The 18,639-nt window shown below is 41.9% G+C and overlaps 1 protein-coding gene across 1 annotated transcript in view; it reads right to left on the reverse strand.

Annotated features, from left to right (window-relative positions):
• Nucleotides 1–2,353: 2,353 nt before the first annotated feature.
• Nucleotides 2,354–18,639, reverse strand: part of ctnnbl1 (catenin, beta like 1) — a 50,579-nt gene continuing 34,293 nt past the window's right edge. Inside the window, exons 14-16 of the mRNA XM_076741959.1 lie at nucleotides 10,423–10,560; nucleotides 9,152–9,224; nucleotides 2,354–3,066 (exon numbers count right to left, since the gene is read on the reverse strand). Coding sequence (XP_076598074.1) covers nucleotides 2,978–3,066; nucleotides 9,152–9,224; nucleotides 10,423–10,560 — 300 coding nt within the window. The 3' untranslated portion in view covers nucleotides 2,354–2,977. The remainder of the gene's footprint in view (nucleotides 3,067–9,151; nucleotides 9,225–10,422; nucleotides 10,561–18,639) is intronic.

Raw genomic sequence — 18,639 nt, forward strand, 5'->3', positions numbered from 1 at the left:
AAGGCAAAGTTGATGATGTTGAGGAATAAAAGAAAATTCTTAATCAACTTCAGCTCTAAACACTGCTGCGATCCGCATGTACACAGGCGCTGTTTGACCAACCCTCCATTCAGATTTCATTGTTCCAGGAGATTCTGCTGTTCCAAGAAACAAAGAAATCAGACACAGCTCCATTTGCTTTTCCCTCTACAGTCAACCTCCTACTGCAATTAAAGAAGACTTCGACTTCCTGTACTTTAAGCAGCCATTAATATGGGAAAACGTGTTGGATGCCAGTCTTAGCCTGTCAGCATCATTACCCTGACTGTCTGCTGTCTGTATGAGCATGTTCATGGCCCAGTATGTCAGCTCCAAGTCTGCTGGTTGAGTTGAGCTCAGACACCTGTCACATGCAGTGATCTCACTTGGCAGTAGACACAGGTGGGCGATCATGCAGCTTTTAGCTGTGCTGACGGCCGATGCCCACTGACTTGATTGTTGCTGAGGTTCTTCCCACTTGTTTGTTCTTGCCTTAAGTTTTATCGTGCAAGTCCCACCCACCACTTTCAAAACAGCAAGATTTAAGCCCCAGAATCATTTAACTGCAACGAATCAGCAACTCATCTACAGTCTGGTCACATTCATGGCTCTGTGAGGCTGTGCTTGAGCTAAATGGACATTAGCATGCTCACTATGGCCGTGTTTCAATGTAATGGTACAGCTCAGTTCGATTCCACTGCACTGGTACCGATCATTAGTGTTTTAATTCTGACCTGATGATGGCAGTAGAGGAAATGATAAGGATCACTAAAGTCATTACAACTTATTCTGACAGTGACATGAAAGTCCACAGCGCATTTCAGGGCAATCCATCCAAGCTGGTGGTCAGTCTGGACCAAAGTGGATGACACATAGACAGACCAAAATTGCCATTCATAGAGCTATGCCACTAGTGTGGCTAAAAACAAGAAATGTATCTCTTAGCTCCACAGTGACTGACACCTAGATAAAGATGTTACTGCTTGACTCAATTTTTTAGGTCCTGGAGGTCTGTTTATAACAAAAGCTTTAAGTTGCAATGCATTTTTAAGTTGCATTGCAACTTAAAGCTTTACACATTTTATCAGCCCCTGTGCTTATTCTCAATAACAGAATACCTTCTCCCCACAGTCTCTCCTAAAAGAGAGGAGCCCAAAAGCACAGCAGTGAACAGTGTTTGCACTCAGTCATTCGGAAAATACAATTATTCTCCTTCCCCTCGGCTGTGAAATTGCTGTACAACCGCTGTTAAACACGCCGCAGTCATAATCACTGATAAGAGATGCATGGGGCCCGGCCTCCTCTGCCAATACAATATGCAAACGACGCCCTGCCGGTCTACCCATCTTGTTACTGAGCGACATTAGAGTTCGTAAAGATACTTAGGAAAGGGAACAGATGTGACAGCTGTCAGTGAGCTGCCCCCCCGTTCCCTCCCTGCTGCTTCCTGCCAGAACTGTGGTCAAGGATCCAGAGAGGGCGTGGTACACTAAATGAGTGATTAATAATACAGAAATATACCGAAGACACTGATACAAGTAGGTGCTGTGCATATTCAAAAAAGGTGCTCACATTAGCTTTCAGATGGAAATACGAGAAACTAAATTCACATGACCCTTTGAAGCTTATTCACACTTAGCTTGAAATTGGCAATTAGGAGACCTCCAACTCAAGAGACAAGGAAGGGAAAGTCTCCGTCACCTCTGACTCCCTATACAATCACTGATTCAGTTTCATGAATGTCATGGTATTAGAGGTGTCCCGTATTTTGTCCTAAAGTACAACTTGATATGTTTTTGTCACTTTGTGCCAGACAGACTGAAAATAGTTGTTAAGCTCTTCACTACATGTCGCTGCGAAACATCCTCTTCCATTTTCTCTGTGCACTGATCAATAGTCTCTGTCACTCACTTAAATGCACTAGTAATTGCGAATTTTTTCTTTTTTTTTTTTGCTCATAAGCATAAACAAAGCAAAGGTACAGTGAAGTATGATTCACAGGACCGGGGAGAATAATACAGTAGGTTTGTGTATACAGCTCTAGCATAATACTCCTCCACACTGACGTGTGAACAGCGTCACAAAGAAAAACAGCAGTGGGCTGAGAGCTCCGGGAGGCTGCTGAGATCCAGCAGTGGGTGGGTTCAGACAAGTAAAGAAGAAGCAGGTCTGCCTGTCTGTCAGGACTCTGTCTCTCTGCAAAGGAAGCTGCAGATATTGGGTTTGTTGTCTGAATGTGCCTGTGTGCATCAGTAACTGTGCGTAGGCAGAGACAGTTATGTGCCAGTCTCTCTCACTAAACCGTGACGTTAATCAGACAAACCAAACATGCAATCAGGTTTTTATTACCAACTGTTTTATTAGAAAATATTTTACACATAAATCCTAAACAAACAAACCAGGTAAAGTGGGAGATCGGAGGGGGAGATATTAAATTTGCGGATTTCTGCAAAGTCTGTCCAGAACTATTCCTCAGCAGCTCTGAGTTCATCTCATGTTGCGCTGGGTTTCAGCTGCGCTACAACACCTCTGCTCTCCAAACTGCAGAAACTACAGTGAGTAGGTTTACATGCACAGCATTTATTGAAGGTTGGGTTTATCAGATTCATTAAAAATACAATCTATAAATGAGTATTTCTGACAACTTGAGTGTCTTTTTCCTCTGCATTGGATGTCAAATGGCCGGTTAACCAGGTTATTTGAAGGATTTCTTTGAACCATGAAAATGAGGAAATAACATGAGATTGTTTGAGCAGACTGGTAACCACAGTATTACTGCACATGTAAACATACCCAATGACTTCAGTTACAGTATGTAGATAAACACACCACTGCCTTTCAGTTCTTAGACGACTCAGAATAGTGCGGATTCAGTTTGTGTGTGTGTGTGTGTGTGTGTGTGTGTGTGCGTGTGTGTGTGTGTGTGTGAGAGTGCAGGAGAGAGCGAAAGAGAGAGACATTAGAAGTTGTCTACAAGGTCCATGATCCTCTTCCGCTCAGCCTCTTTGAACTCGTCACTCTTCCCATCTCCGATGCTCTCAGCGTACTCTGCAAAAAGACAAAGAAAAGTCAGAGGATTAGTTGACTCGACAGCACAGACGTGGCAGCTGTTTGACCACTGACGTTACAGAGAACCTCTTTTGAGACAGAAATTCACAAGATCAACCCAAAACCCTGAACGGAGGATATATTTGAATGGGAAAATAACACATGCTTCAGGAATCTGCCTGACAGCAGAATGGGTTTAGTGTTATTTCAGGGCCAAAAGTAAGAAGTGAAAGGTGAGTGCCTTTGGGTGTGAGATTATGTAGAAACAGGGAAGAATAACAACAGCTGAACAAGATCAACACTCCCAAAATACAAATACCTTTTACATGATATAAAAGAAGCAAATCCTTACAGCTGGAACCAGCAAATATTTGGCCTCTTTGCTTGAAAACTGACACAAACTATTGATTTCTAATAAAAACAGTTGTCAATTCATTTTCTATCAATCACCTCTGCCTCATGTTTTGCACAAACAGCTAGCGTTTTAACACATAGCTACAATCTGTATCTGTTTATATCGCAAAAACAGAACTGGGGTGTACTGGGAGTGGGAGTGGTTTGTGCTGGAAGCTGGAAGAAAAATACAAGTCAGAATTGCATTGAGCTATATTACATGACTTGGGTTACAGACTGCAGGTTGTGTATATACAATCATCTATCCCTGATGGATACTTGACATCCTTCTACTAACCCTGTTCAGTGTTAATTCTACTGATTGTATTTGTGGCAGATTGTGTATCAGTTCACAGTGGATTATCTGCACGTCTGACCTGCTGGCTTGTTTACGGCCTGTTTGATCAATCATCTGAACGTTTCTAACCCAGCTGTTGTTCATTTTAGTCTCTGTGCCCCGTTGCTGTGTACAATGTAATCACGTCACAGGAATGATGGCCAAAACCACAGACATAAGTTCCCAGTTGTAATAAACCAGAATTATCTATGATAAAGTGTGTTCCTCCAGCTCTCATAAAGACAGCCGGTGTTCTTCCACAGTATCCTTGAGATCCCTCCTTAGTCCCATTACATTTGTCACTATCCTTGATGTAATATCTAATAACATAAAAATATTCCTCCCCCCCTCAAAAACCAACATCTCCTTTGTGTCTTTGACAGCCACGTTTTGTCCTTCTAAACCCTGTGGGCTCTTGTCAGGAAAACCCCCTTCATTCTGCATTGTCTCACAGAGAAAAGTAGTCTTTTTCATCTTTCTGTCTCGACATCCCTGGGTTTAATGTGTAATCCCTGCCTCGGAGGCTGGCTGAGAGACAGAGCGAATGCACAGGCTCCACCGGGGCTGCGGCAGCTGCAACTTTCTCTTTCTGCACATTAGACTCACAAATCGACCGTCTGACGGTCTCGAAGGCCTTGTGTGGGAGGCAGACGCAAGAAACGCAGAAGACAGTCAAACGCTCAGGAGCACACAGTGAAGTGCGAGCAGCGCACAGTACACCTGGACCGCCTGCCGCTCACAGCCAGAGGACGCGGGCTGGCAGTGTTATGGAGCCTCTCAACATATACGAGCATTGTTTAAAAGACAGATCTTGTAATTTGACTTTTTGTCACAAAGTGATGGACAGGCTAGAAACCCTCTAGAGTGAAAGGCTGTTGAATAATGGTTGCTCTTCAATGCACGGCGTCTGTCTGCTTTGTTCTCAGAAATGCAAAGAATAGCTTAATTCCGCTGTTACAGTGAGATTGACGGGAAAAGGTTCTCTCTTCCTTGAAGTTAGAGCATCTCTTTACTTCTTTCTAATTATTCAGTATTTTAAATGGAGGAGGGAGCGAGCATTGCTCAATGCTCCCACTGAGGAATAAGGCTGGATTACCAAAAGGATTAACGAGGCAGCTGCACTCAGGTTCACTGTGTGGCACTTAGTGGTAATTTAATAGTAAATGTGTTTGTTCATATTAGGGATGTAACCAAATACAAATACATTATTCAGACATGCACAGATAATCCACTGTGAATAGATACCCGTCTCCCAGTTACAAGAAACAAAGTTCTGACAATTAGTATTAATTAATTCTCTGAATTTTTCTCCAACTTTCTCTCAACAAGCCGCTCAAATTTCTCTGTGAGAAATTGTATAAATCCACTCTTTGGTGGAGCCACAACAAGCACATTAATGGAAACGTCAAGGGTCACAACCAGACACTGCTTTTTTTGGAAAGGGGCACAGTCCAAAAAGGTTGGGAGCAACTGGTTTCATCCTTAACAAAAATAAAGTAGCATGAAATGGAACTACTCTAGTAAAGTACCTGTAACTTATACCCTTAATTAAATGTACTTAGTTACTTTCCACCACTGCATGACAGAGGAGCAAAGAATAAATCATGCAGGTTTGTATTTCAGTCAAGAGCAATATCACACAACAGCAGAGTCGGGAGGCAGGACAGAGTATGTGAACAGTTTCTTGAGATATAAGCTTTCAGTGCGACAGTAGTCCAGCTCTGGAGTCCAGAGGTCACTCCATCGCTGGGTATTTTCAGGAGAGTTGGGCTAAGAAAGACGATGAAGCTGAGAGGAAAGTTATGACAGTGCAAGGCTGGACCACAGTTTGGAGGCATGGAGCAGCCTTCAATGGCAGCAGTGGGGATCTGAAATTGATCCGCAGAGGTGTGTGATGTTACTGAACTAAAAAATGGCAGAATTTTCAGGTTGACTGAGAAAAGCGGGTGAGGGGACGTGGAGAGAGAGCGACTCAACAAAAACATGAAAACCTACGGCCGCTTTCATCGCCAGCCTGTCACTGTGTCCGTGTGTGCGTCTCAATTTCTATAAATGGAGGCGCAGTCAGCCACACAGGCAGAAAGGTCAGAGATTGGGTGACTCTTCAACTCTCTGCAGAACCTTTTCTTTTGGCATGCTAGTACTTTCTCCTTCTGTCACCACGGCAACGTGGCAGAGGACAATACAGTACTGAGCATCGCCATTACTCAGGTCAGTGACTGGGACTGATTCGCCATGAGTACAAGGAGAATCATTTCCAGGAGCAGTCTCTGCAGCAGCAGCCAAGGACGGGGACACAGTGTAGGACTTACAGCTGCAGCTGGGACTCTCATTCACTCATTCAAAACACCCTCAAACCAGACTGAAACTGGTCTGATCGAGCTGCGCTATTCACAGCTGGCACAGACGATCCTGTAGCGTTTTGATCGAACCCCTGTAATGTTTTAAAATGAAGCAGAGGTCGACACTGAGGCAAACCCGTCGATTGACAGAAAACAAACCAACGCCAAGTCGTATTATGCATGTCTAGCGTGAAGATACACCGAGTGTTTAGATGTGAAGATTCGAGGAACAGGCAAATGCAGAAGTACAAGGTCTGACATAATGCGTGTTGCAAAGACATCTCTGAAACATCCACAGGACACCTTGAGAAAAATTGTGAAAATAACTGTTTCCAAGGCTAATCTAGAAAATCAGCAGCATTTACAAGTACAGCACATGTAACCAATAACGGAGCCGTAGTGATGCAACACAGTGCTTCATTAATATAAACACATTTTGTTAAACTATTTCTGTTTTTTCCAAAACTGACGATCTGAATTTCACACCCATTTCACCTACTTTCGCCGTCTGTCGAGGTCAGACAAACACAGTGTACGAACCAGTTCTGTTTGAGCGTAACCTGACGCTAAGACAAAGGAGAAAACTAGCTTGTCACTGGGGCAGATCCCTAAACACTTGTGATGTTGGCCAGAGCTGTGGACTGCAACCAGTCCACCAGAAAGTACATTTTCCATCACCTGAATGTCCTCTATTCCTACATTTGTCTTACACAGCAGTGTCCAGAGCTCTATTGTCGTTATCTAAAAGGCTCGACATAGTGTCGTCATTCACAATCAGTCTGAGTCTTTAATGACTATGTCAGAGTCTAACTACCTGTGACAACACCCACCTAAAGTTTCTGAAGTGGAAAACCTCACAGCAGGTTTTAACAACATTAGTGAAATCAATGTTCTTCCTCCCGGCATGCTAAGCCTTCCTCCCCGCAGAGCTGTTCTCAGCGAGTTAAAGCCATTACGGTCAAGGCAGCAGAGCCGGCGTCACACTCTGCATGTGCTTAACCTTTTTCTGCAGTTTCACATTGGCCAGGCGGGGCACTTGAAATGGGAGAAGGCTCCACTGTGCGGCCTAATGGAAAGGGTGAGGGCGCACACACACACACACACACACATATAGAGTAACGGCGTAATGGTATTACACAATGCAACACAATTTGTGACAAATAACAAAGTCACAGTAAGCAAAAAAAGTACCGCGGAAACGACCCGGACAAACGAGGCACGCATGGATGCAAATATACAGATGAGGGGAACACATTCCATTGCACTCGCACGCATGCACGCATACACACAGCGAGGACTGGAGAATTGCCACGCTTGCTGGCACCGCCATGTGTGACGGATGGCTCTATCCACGGTGCTACATGCCATCCAGAGTCAGAGGGTGTATGTACGGAGGCTCGTCCTTGAGCTTTACCCGACAATGATACAGGAAGGATGGATGTCACACCGGAAAGAAAATAACACACCTGCCAGGTCTTTGAAAACCAAACAGAAAACAAATACAACAGGACAGGAAATCTTTGGGGCCGAGGGAACAAAAACAAAGAATGACAGACAAACAGTCTCTGCTCCTCTCAAAATGACAACGTGATTTAATTATAATACATATTTGCACGACAGGATGCATTTCTGCATATTGTTTTACCAGCTGTACACAAGTCATTTGAATAAAAAGCAATAAGCACTTGTATATACACTTCTATCTGGATGTTTCAGGTGCTGGATTTTACTTTGTGTGTATTTATTGCTGCCATAACTTAAGATTAGTTTCCCACCTGCATTTTATATCTAATGGCCTTCAGGACTGTCATATATTATCACCTCCACCATCTCCTCATCTGTTTAGTCAGTCTCCCACAAGTAGGAGATTGTATGGCCACTTTACTTTAAAGCTGATGCCATGCACAAGTGTGTACATGCAAATAGGAAATGAACTGGACAGAAACATGCATACAAAACAGTGACTTGTATAGTATATATATATAAAAAAAAAGATTAATATGAAACAATATCAAGTTAGAGAGGCATTTTGACACCACAGTTTGAAAGTTTATCTAAGCCCTTTTTCATTTGTTCAATGTAACAAGGAAGAATAACATTATTCATATATTTTATTATATTCCAACATGAGCGTTTTGGCAGGCAAACAGCAGTGGCTTGCTATCAAACAACAACTATAGTCCAAGAGCAGTGATTATAGCAACACTTGCCCCTGAAATGCTGCTTCCTTGCCAGGATGAAAAGCACTCGGAAACAGGATTTTAAAAAATGTGTCAATAAAACGCTTCTCTGAAAATAATATGAATTGTTTTACATGGAGGAGCACCTACTGTAGCTATTCTGTGGATTTTTGGTCTGCCTAAACAGACATTGTTCTTCTCATTTTCTCCCATTTCACTCATATGTGAGGGACAATGCCACTCAGTTTTGTTCATTTTTGTTTTTGCTAATTGGATCAAACCTAGTGGGCAAAATCCATTCATTCAACTTAAATGGAAAAAGTGCACTAAAAAAATTTGTTTATCGCGTTTTTGACAGAAAGTACACATAAGGTAATTTCTTAAAATGATATTATGCGTCTTCGCTGAAAAAAAGCCCTTATTTGAGACAGGCCACTAACCTAGACATTGCTTTATTGCTAATTCACCCATTATACAAGTATATTATATTTCCATAAGTGTTGTGCTAATTTGTTCACACTTCTGCCATATGTTTCATATTAAAAGCCTCCAGCAGTGTGTATGGGGGGGGGGGGCATGAACCCGTGTTGTGAAACATCTGAAAGCAGTGTTGCAATAACAGCAGATTCATGCAGAGAAAGCAGGGCAAAGTAGAACTGATTGGAATTCATTTCGGTGACTGAGAAGATCGTTTCTGTGAAAAAGAGACACTCAGAGCAACAACTGTGCAGTTTGACCTGACAATGCTGAATTAATACTGTGAAAGACATTATACAAATTATTAGGATGAATTTACCGACGATGCCGGTATTAAAGAAAATGAAGAAACTTACCTCTCATGATGTGTCGCACTACTTTGACAGATCCTCCTCTTAGGTTGAGAATTTGATGGACCCTCTGCTGCAGCTAAATGCAGATAAAAAAGAATCAGGACCAAACTGAAGTTGTGCTCAAAATGAATGTTTGCTACGAAATAAGTACATATATCCTTAGCGTTTCTACCAATGTTTGGTACGGACTGATTGGTGTCATATCTGTGAGGCCGGACACCGAAAAAAGTTCATTAAATGAATACAACTCCAGATGCCACACAGGCAGTTAGCCGTCAGGGTGCTGTTAGCCACTGCTAAGTCCCATCTATGATTTGAGCTCTCCATACTGTCGAGTACTTTGGTGATTTGAATATTTAGGTAACAAACAGAGTGCTGTTTATTGCTGTGATTTCTGACACACATCATTTACCATCAAAACAATGAAATGACCTATGAAAAATGGACTGCCAGCTAGCAGCCCTCTCTTCTGTAATGTGGGACAAGCACAACACTGACCATACAGGAGCCGCCAATGACTCTGCAGGTCTTAACATACAATGAACAGAAAGCAACAATCAGTACAAAGCATGAATCAGTATGAATGTTAACACGCTAGGCTAACTAGCATCCACTGTCCTTGTTGGTTAGCCTAGCTTGTTGACTTAGCAGCATGGTGGATCCTGCCAAATGCTGAATGATGTCAGGGTTGAGTCTTGTAAATTGCTAACAGTTGATAGCAAATGCTACTGCATGCAGGATTGTTTAAAAGAAGAAAAAAAAAAATCATTCATTCATCATTCTTACACAAGCCTGCGATGTGTTTCAGTAAGCAGCACACCACAGACATTGACAGCTTGTCTTCCAGCACTCATGTCAGTCACCCACTGGCATGAGAAATGTTCACTTTGAGACCAAAAACTTAGATACTCTTTTCACAAGTATGTCCAAAAACAGTTTTTTTTTTTTTCTGTTTTGAAAAATGGAAAAATCTGCACCACAGTTCAAAGATCTCAATAGTTAGTTTACTATAAGGGTATTTAAAATATCCACCAATGTATGAGTCCATGAAGTGACGTATCAAAGACATGCTGCGGGTACAAACAGCAGGTAAAAGGTTGTAGAGTCTGAAACTGCAAGAGTCCAAGTAAATGAGCCACTTGGCTGCAGTGCTCATAAAAACTGTCTGACTCCTGTCTGCTTTTATAGCTCGTCAGATCAGATGTCTTAACAATAATTAATCAGAGAGAAAACTCATTTGGCAAGCCAGAGGCAGTATGTGTGTGTGTGTGTACCTGTGATATCCCTGAATTGCTGATCTCCACCATAATGTAGCAGATCAACTGAAGGACGAATAGTCCGGCATCCAGGCGGCGAAGGTAGAACTCATCCTCCATGCTGTCATCTAGGATCTCCCCCCGACGAACCATCTCCTACACACACGCACAAACACGGACGCACACACACACACACACACACACACACACACACACACACACACACACACACACACACACAAAGGTAAACATACTCAAAAAGACAAAGTTCTTTATGCATTATGAAGTGAATAAATCATAATTTGCTGTTTTTTAAGAGGCTTTTTTTTTTCTTATTATTCTCTAACCCCTAAAAAGATTCAACAAACACAGAAAATCAGAGACTAAGTTTAATTTTGGTGTTGTTTTTCAGCTTTTTCCACAAATCCATTTTCTCCTTTGACCAGACAAACAAATCAATTGATTTCACGGCTAAGCTGGGGGAAGAAAAAGTGTATGTGTGTGAGAGAGTGTGGGTGGGGGGTGGGCTCCTCGGCTGGTGCTCTCTCTCTCTCTCTCTCACACACACACACACACACACACTCTTGCATAGTTATCCATCTTAACAACCCTGTCAGTATGCCAATAACACAGTGCTGCCAATACGCACACAGCCCACATTAATCATCATTAGAGATTAAGAAGCAGACCTGAGGGAGAGGGGAGTCTGGAGTGTAAGCCACTGGAGTGGTACAGAATTACAGACAGCGTGTTAAGTGTTTTGCTGTCACACAGTTTTACCTCTATGCGTGAATAGTGGGAAGATAGTTAAGGCCATGCGAGGAAAACAAAGCATATCGCATCCGACTCTACATTCAAGCTTTATCTCATGGATCCTTACAATCTGCACACTTTGTTATGTTAAAGATGCAGCTGAAATACATGTAGGATGAGTACTGCTGTAGCTATCAGCTGTGTAGTCCTAAGATTTTGATTGGTGACGTTGCATCATAAATGAACTTTGGATTAAAAAGGGGATGCAAAAATGTACGTTGTCAACCCTTATGATTTTTACTCCAGTCAAATGAAGCATCATGCTGCCATCACTATTTCTAACATTAAAGTGCAACTTTTTTTTCTTAAAAAACATTTCATGCAATTTTTTCTTCAGTTCAGAACTGAAGAAGCCTTTTGGATGAGAGGCGAAACATCTTCTAGAACCACAAACAAGTCCAATTGCCTTTGGAAACACTTTGAAGTACCATGACCTGGATGAATGAGAATCTTCACAGACGTATTTCATGCAATTATTTAAGGAATTTCAGAGCACATTTCAGACAAAAGCTAACATTTACCAACAGAATTCAGCCAGTTTAGTTCATAAAAGAGTGTACTCGATGACACATGTAACCTAAACACTGCAAATCTACCTCATGACATTTCACATAATTGAGTCATGCACTCACGCAGGCTCAGTCTGTATCTGTTTCAGCCTACGAGAGTATGGGCCAACACTTAAAAAAAAAGCACAACATGCTATAATATGTGACAGTAAATCAAGAAAAAGGGCAACTTTTCAAAGCGTTGCTAATGAAAACAAATAGCTTTCAGTGTCGAGCTAAAGGGTACCACACATGACATTTACATCCCAATGATTTAATCTCAGAGAAAATTAAAACTTTCAAAAGGCCTTGTCCTTAAAGATCAATTACACTGTAAAACCCAATTATAGCTGAAGTTCAGCTCATTACCAGGTCTCAATCAAAGGGCAACTCCTGAGGACTACAGTACAGGACTATTCTAGGAAAACAATCTGAGCTGCAGGTTGCAGAGCTGGGATGCAAAACAACATATCCATTTTTGTGACATTGTGTTCTGAAAGCGGTGTCATCCTCCTTTAAAGATTTCACACTGATAGAAGAAAAGGCAAGCGGATACAACTTCAGAACAAAGCCCTACTGTACAGTGTCAACTGTAGCTTGTTAAAGATGCAAAACAATGCAGATAATTAACAGGAGAACTCTTAATAAAGCCATTGAATGTAGGGCATTTTTCTCCTCTGTGTCCTCTGGGTAAAACACTGGCCCAGAATTTTGTTTTATTACAAAGCAGAGAGTTATCACATTGTAAAATAGCCCCAAAGCTTGGCCTTGTTGCTGTCAACTAGCACCCATTAAAGATGCAAAACACTTGGAACAGAGCTATTTGAATGTAAACTGTGTTTTCCTCTCTTTCCTGTAGGAAAAAAGATTATCTCAGTTTCCAGGACAACTCTGCTCATTATTCTGAGCCGATACTGTAGCTTGCGGCAAAGTTACACAAATCTCACAATCCAACTTCAGCAAAGACACAATACACAGGATGTAGGCCTAAATGGCAAACAGATATGACACAATACATACATGTAACATGTGAGGGAGAGTGAAAAGCAGCAAGCACATACACAAATGTCCTACACATAGACATTTTCTTTCACTGTTTCACCAAGAAGCTATTTCCTCTCTTCCTCATTACTGTTCATGGCCACCACTGCAAAGCAGAGCTGGAGGCATTTTCTGAGAAGGCCTTGGACAACTCAATTACTGTATATCCACAAGATTCCTTAACAGCCAATCAGCTGCAGAGCGATGGGTCCACATGAAACAATGTGACTACAGTTAGGTCTGTAATGTATATACTAGCAAAATTATGGAAATACGTTATACTTGGTTGTAATGTGTGTCAGCAATCAGAAATCAATTGAGACAAGGTAAAAGAAGACAGAGACTCATCATCTAGGACACGGATTCCCAAACAGAGATATACTGGCCTGAGGCAGCACTTCTATAGTGGGGTGGGAGGAATCATTGTGTCAACATAAAAAACCCCTATCCAAATAGAGCCATCCAAATTGGTGTGATGCTGATCTCAAGTAAATGTACTTTGGCTAAAAGTATGATGGCTCAAAGTAATGGATAAATGGTTGAGAGACCCAGCCTCTGCCACTTTAAACAGTAGCAGTCCAAATGCAAATTTGGCCAAACCAACCAAAATAAAATAATAATAATTAAATTAATAAAACAATAAGAAACTAACAGTTCAATTTGGATTCACCTGTTTAATCTTCAGTTATTTAGCATTCATAATTCAGAAAAAATACTCGTGTTCCTGACGTCTTACATACTCGCTGTAAAAATCTCACTAAATCCTGCTGCTGTTCGCTTAAACTACTGACTTCGAATATTGCACTAATGCAAAATGGTTTTGTGTGACAAGATTTGGATGTAAGCAGTCAGAGGCTCTGTCTAGTTTATTTACAGCACAAAGAATCTGCCTTGGAGGAAGGTGTGGTTGTCAAAATGACAGAGGAGGAATAGGAGGAAGCTCAGGCTGGGGACACTCCTCTTAAGTATTTACTTGACAGGGACAGGGAATATAGCTTTAAGTGCTTCTCGAGCTCCACCTCTAAAGGTGACAGGACCTACCCCAACACAAACCCAAAAGATAACATGTAATGTATGATTTTTTCACTGTCTGTCTTGAGGGGTGAGCATGGATTGTCAAGGAAAGGAAAGGCAGGAGAAGTCACATGACATCAGCAACAGGCGATCAAAGAAAACTAAGTTACACTAACTAACCTCGAAGGGCTGAAAGGCACCAGGGCTAACAGCTAGGATGATAAGCACTTGAATGTTGGCTGGCCGGGAATCAAGCAGTGTTGATTGTCCCAAAGTGTCCATCAGACAGTTAATCAAAGTGACTGACAAGAGGTAGGGTGTTAAGAGCTGGTCCTGAAATACATTCAACCACATAAATGCACACTGACGCTCTGTACGGAAGCATTTCAGCTTGATTGTACTCGTGCATCTGTCAGCTCCCTGTAGAGGTGTGAAGTCAAAGAAAATGATTCTGGAGGTATTTTTTGCGATGGCAGTGGTGTGGCTCCATGTATGCCAGTGTCGGTCGATCCACCACTTTGGTCCAGACTGAATTATCTCTATATCTATTGGATGGAATGCCATTGAATCCTGTACAGACTTCCATGTTCCGCAAAGGGTGAGCTGACTTTGTTGATCCCCTGATGTCCCAACAACAATGGGATGAACTGCCATGAAACAATTGCACTCAACTTATCATCAATGCTCATACATACAATACTGCAGCTTTATTTTATAACCATCAGTTTCATCTATTTCAACATAGATTTTGAGAAATTGCTCGGTTTCTATGCGTTTGGTATGTGGAGTATCATGTCCACCAAAGCCTTAAAATGCTCCAACGGCAACATCATCTAAGTGGGACATTTATTATTATTCTGTAACCCTTGACACCCACATAACTCTATACTCGTCAAGGAGAAAAAAGAAAGAAAAACATTTTCAAATAAGGTCAAGGCAATTGCTGCACCCTCCAGGGAACCTCACTGTAATGGAACGCAGAAAAGATGTTCAACACACGTGATGAATCAAGCCGGACTTTTGAATCTGTATTGGGAGTGGAAGGTTCTGAACCATGACAAGTGCATTAAATATTCATTATTGTGAGCGGTGGAAGTGGACATTTGGGATATTAAAACCTGAGCTGTTGCAGGCAGTGCGGCAGTATTCATTACAGTGGCAGAGTTTTGTCCACTTGTGAGTTTTGACATTGCGGCCAATATCTTTTGTGTGGCAGCTCGGTCCCTCTGGCAAACACCGGACAGAGGAAGTGGAGAAAGAATAACGTGTTGAAAGGAGGGATTGGACAAGTCAATTACTGCAACCCCAGGGGAGCCTGGCAGGCTGGCTACAGTACAGACAAAGTAATAAGCAGTGATTTTCAGTCTCAGTCCCTTTACTGTAACTCAGCCGCATTGTGCGTGTGTTTGTGTGATGGGGTGTATGATTTATGGAAGAATGTGTGTGCAGGGTGAGTGTTGTTGTGCATACTAGAAACCATGTAGGTGTGTTTGTGCCTGTGTATGACATGCGTATTAAGAAATGTGTGTGTGTCTTTGAACAAGAACCTGGCTGTGTGTTCCTTTATATACATGTAATGGGTTTTTGTATGACTGTGTATGAGATAGTAAGTGTGTGTGTGTGTGTGTGTGTGTGTGTGTGTGTGTGTGGCTAGTTGTTATTCCTGTGCCTTCTTTTCCGCTGGGATACTTAGATGCAGACTCAAAGTGATTTCTTTGTCAGCACTTTGCAAAAACCCACTGTGACTATATGTGTATAAGTGTGAGTGTGTGTAGGACGTAATGCTCTTTATGAGGCTTAAGCAAACACCAGAAAGAGAGAGGTTAGATATCCTCATTAAAAAACAGATATACAAAGGTTGATAATGAGGTAAACTTTGAGGAAAAAACTGGTAGTTTGTGAGAGTGCGAGACAACATGCTGATTTCAACTTATGATAATCTCCCAGAAAAAGAACAGCGCTGTGCTTTGGGCACACATCAATTAGAGTTTGTTCACAAAGTGGGGCAAAGCAAAACAGCAGCCTTACCAGGAGGGAGGAGGCACTTGCAACCAAGAACACCACATCATCCAGTCAGTGCTGAACTCCAAACATAAACTGTTGGGCTGGGGAAAACACGTTGTCTGTGCTGAGTCCCAAGCAATGTGTCTCCACTTTATCAGTAATTCGTCTCCTGAGATGTCATATTCGTAAGCATTTGCCAAGCCACCCAGTTCATGTTCATCCTCTATTTTTTTCCTTTGGTCAAAATGAAAAATACTGTTTGAAAACACTTCTGGTGCAGCACACATCTTACCCTTTGTGAAAATTAGTTTTGAATGTGCAATGAGTTCACTGTTGCCCCTTGTGGCCATTGGGGGAAAGAACACCGACTGCAACTCTCAGCAACAAGTTTTTCAAGTTTCAGCTTTTCACCGTAGAGGTGGAGGGCACTAGAAAATGAACTTGAACATTTGGCACAAATGACAGATTTATGTTAATGCAGTGCATCTCCATGCCTGGAGATTCTCATTCATCCAGGTCATGGTACTTCTAAGAGCTTTCCAAAGGCAACTGGACTTGCTTGAGGTTCTAGAGGATGCTTTGCCTCTCATCCAAGTGCCGTCTTCAGTTCTAACTGACTGTTGGGGAGTCCCAGTCATTTGTCCTCTTGCAGGATCATCGAGAACTTCTTCTTGGAGAACAAGTCCACACACCTTTGGAAAGCACTTAGAAGTACATCTCCACATAAATACAAATCCTACCTCCATGAAGGTTATCATGTTCAGTTCTTGTTGAAACAGCTTCAGACAGGTGCCTTCTGGACTGTGGTTTTTAATGGTACCGCTGAATTGTGTAATATTAAAATGATTTTCTAGCATTTAACAAACAATTTAATCTTCAGGAAGGCAGGACTCATTGGGAGATTGTCGTATAAGATTGACTGCATTAGATTTGGTTAGGTAATTGTCCCGGTCACAGGCTGTCACAGGTCATTTTCAGAGGTTGTCAAGCTTCTGTTCTGTTATATGAGCTGACCTGAGGGCAGACACTAGGATGAGAGAAGAGCTGCATACATCTGGGTTCATATATCTGGGTTCTGGTACCTGGATTGGCAAAATGCACAGATTTGCAGAGCTCCCATGGTCACAAATCTGTAAATAAATCTTGTGTTGTTCATCTCTTTCATTAGCAACAAGCACTGTCCAAAACTTTCAGGTAGCAGTTTTAGCTGGTGCTGACTGTCGCTCTCGCTGGTTTAAATGACAAACGTCGGCGGTGGCAGGTCATATCAGCAGCTACTAATTAAACTTAATTCTGTGAGTAACTTGACAGCAAGCCAAAATGAAACTCCTCTGATATCAGGCTAAAGTGCTCTTTGTGTCTGTACTCAGCCAAAGATGTTTTGCAAGGGAAGAAGCTCCACTCTGAAACAGCACTGTAGAACCACGAGTGGACTGGTTGTTTTTGTGGTTCCCACAACACAAACTGAGTCATGGGCCTTTTCTAGGAAATCGATCGAGCTGATCATGTCACATTAAACTGTCATTCATATCAGAGTAATAATTTAAGGTCATCAGTTGAATAGTTCCAAGTCAGGACGTCTAGTATTTGGAGAAAGTTGCTTGTAAAAAAAAAAAGAGTATGCCAAAGTCATGCCTGATACATTTCGACGTTTCATATCTTCTGCCACTGCATTTACAGAGTACAGTGAATACTCATTTTTAGCCTGTAGTCCTGTCCTCTCATCCTACAGATTTCAGCTGAATCCTTTGACTTGTAGTAATTTATTATTTAGTTTCTTCAAAAGTTGGACGAAACAAAGTTGATTCAAAAGGGATAGAAATGGATTTAGACTTGATATGAAGATTTGAAACAGAAATCTGATTCAGTAAGCGAATTCACATTGAGTAAAATGCTATCAAACCGCAAAACTAACTGCAAAGCGTCTCATGAATTAATGGCCTCTGTGCTGTTTGGAGAGAGTTAGTTAGGTCCCATTGTACTGTATTTCTTTGCTCATATTTCTTATGTAATTTCCTACTTTAGTTGTGCATGCTGTATAGTATCTTGAATGTAAAAAAGGGATGCATTATTATTTCACTAAAAAAATACCATGCCACTAAAAATAAGTGGAAGCATCTGTATTGCAAACCAAATTGCTCAGTGCTGCTGTGTGCTCCGCTGCCTCATCCCGAATGAATGAACGTATGAATGGATGGTGAATGATGGATGAGACTGCAATGATGAAGGGAAAATAAACAAGCTGTGACACAGCCAAAAGTTCACTGAGGGATTGTGTGTGAATCAGGAGACACAGAGAGAGCATTTGTTCTTGGAGGGCATTTAAGAAAACAAAATATATCACATCCAGGTGCAAAACCAATTCCAACTTAACACAGACTTTCTTTGAAAATGTCTACTGTCAGCAATGCTAAAACAGCCCATTTCTGCTGTATACTCCTGCTGCAGCCCAGTAAAGCAAACACACACACACACACACACACACACACACACACACACACACACACACACACACACACACACACAGTGAGCAACTGGGTGCTTAGATGCTAGGAAAGTGCACTCAGGCATTTTACAGTATTGAGGTTGGCTTCAGCCATGTTTTGCTGAGCTTCATCAATCTCCAAGAGCTGTTACCAACAAGCTGAGAGCGGAGGGAAGGTTTGGAAGGAAATGGGGGGCAGAAAGTGTGATGAAAGTAGGTGCATTAGAGGAGAAGAGGGAGAGTAGAAACAGGAAAAAGAAAAGGGAAGGGAAGGAGAGACAGGGAGAAGGTCTGAAGAGATGATGGAGGGAAGGAGGAGACGGTGTGGAA

This window comes from Chaetodon auriga, chromosome 10, assembly GCF_051107435.1.
Source record: "Chaetodon auriga isolate fChaAug3 chromosome 10, fChaAug3.hap1, whole genome shotgun sequence".
Classification (NCBI taxonomy): Eukaryota; Metazoa; Chordata; class Actinopteri; order Chaetodontiformes; family Chaetodontidae; genus Chaetodon; species Chaetodon auriga.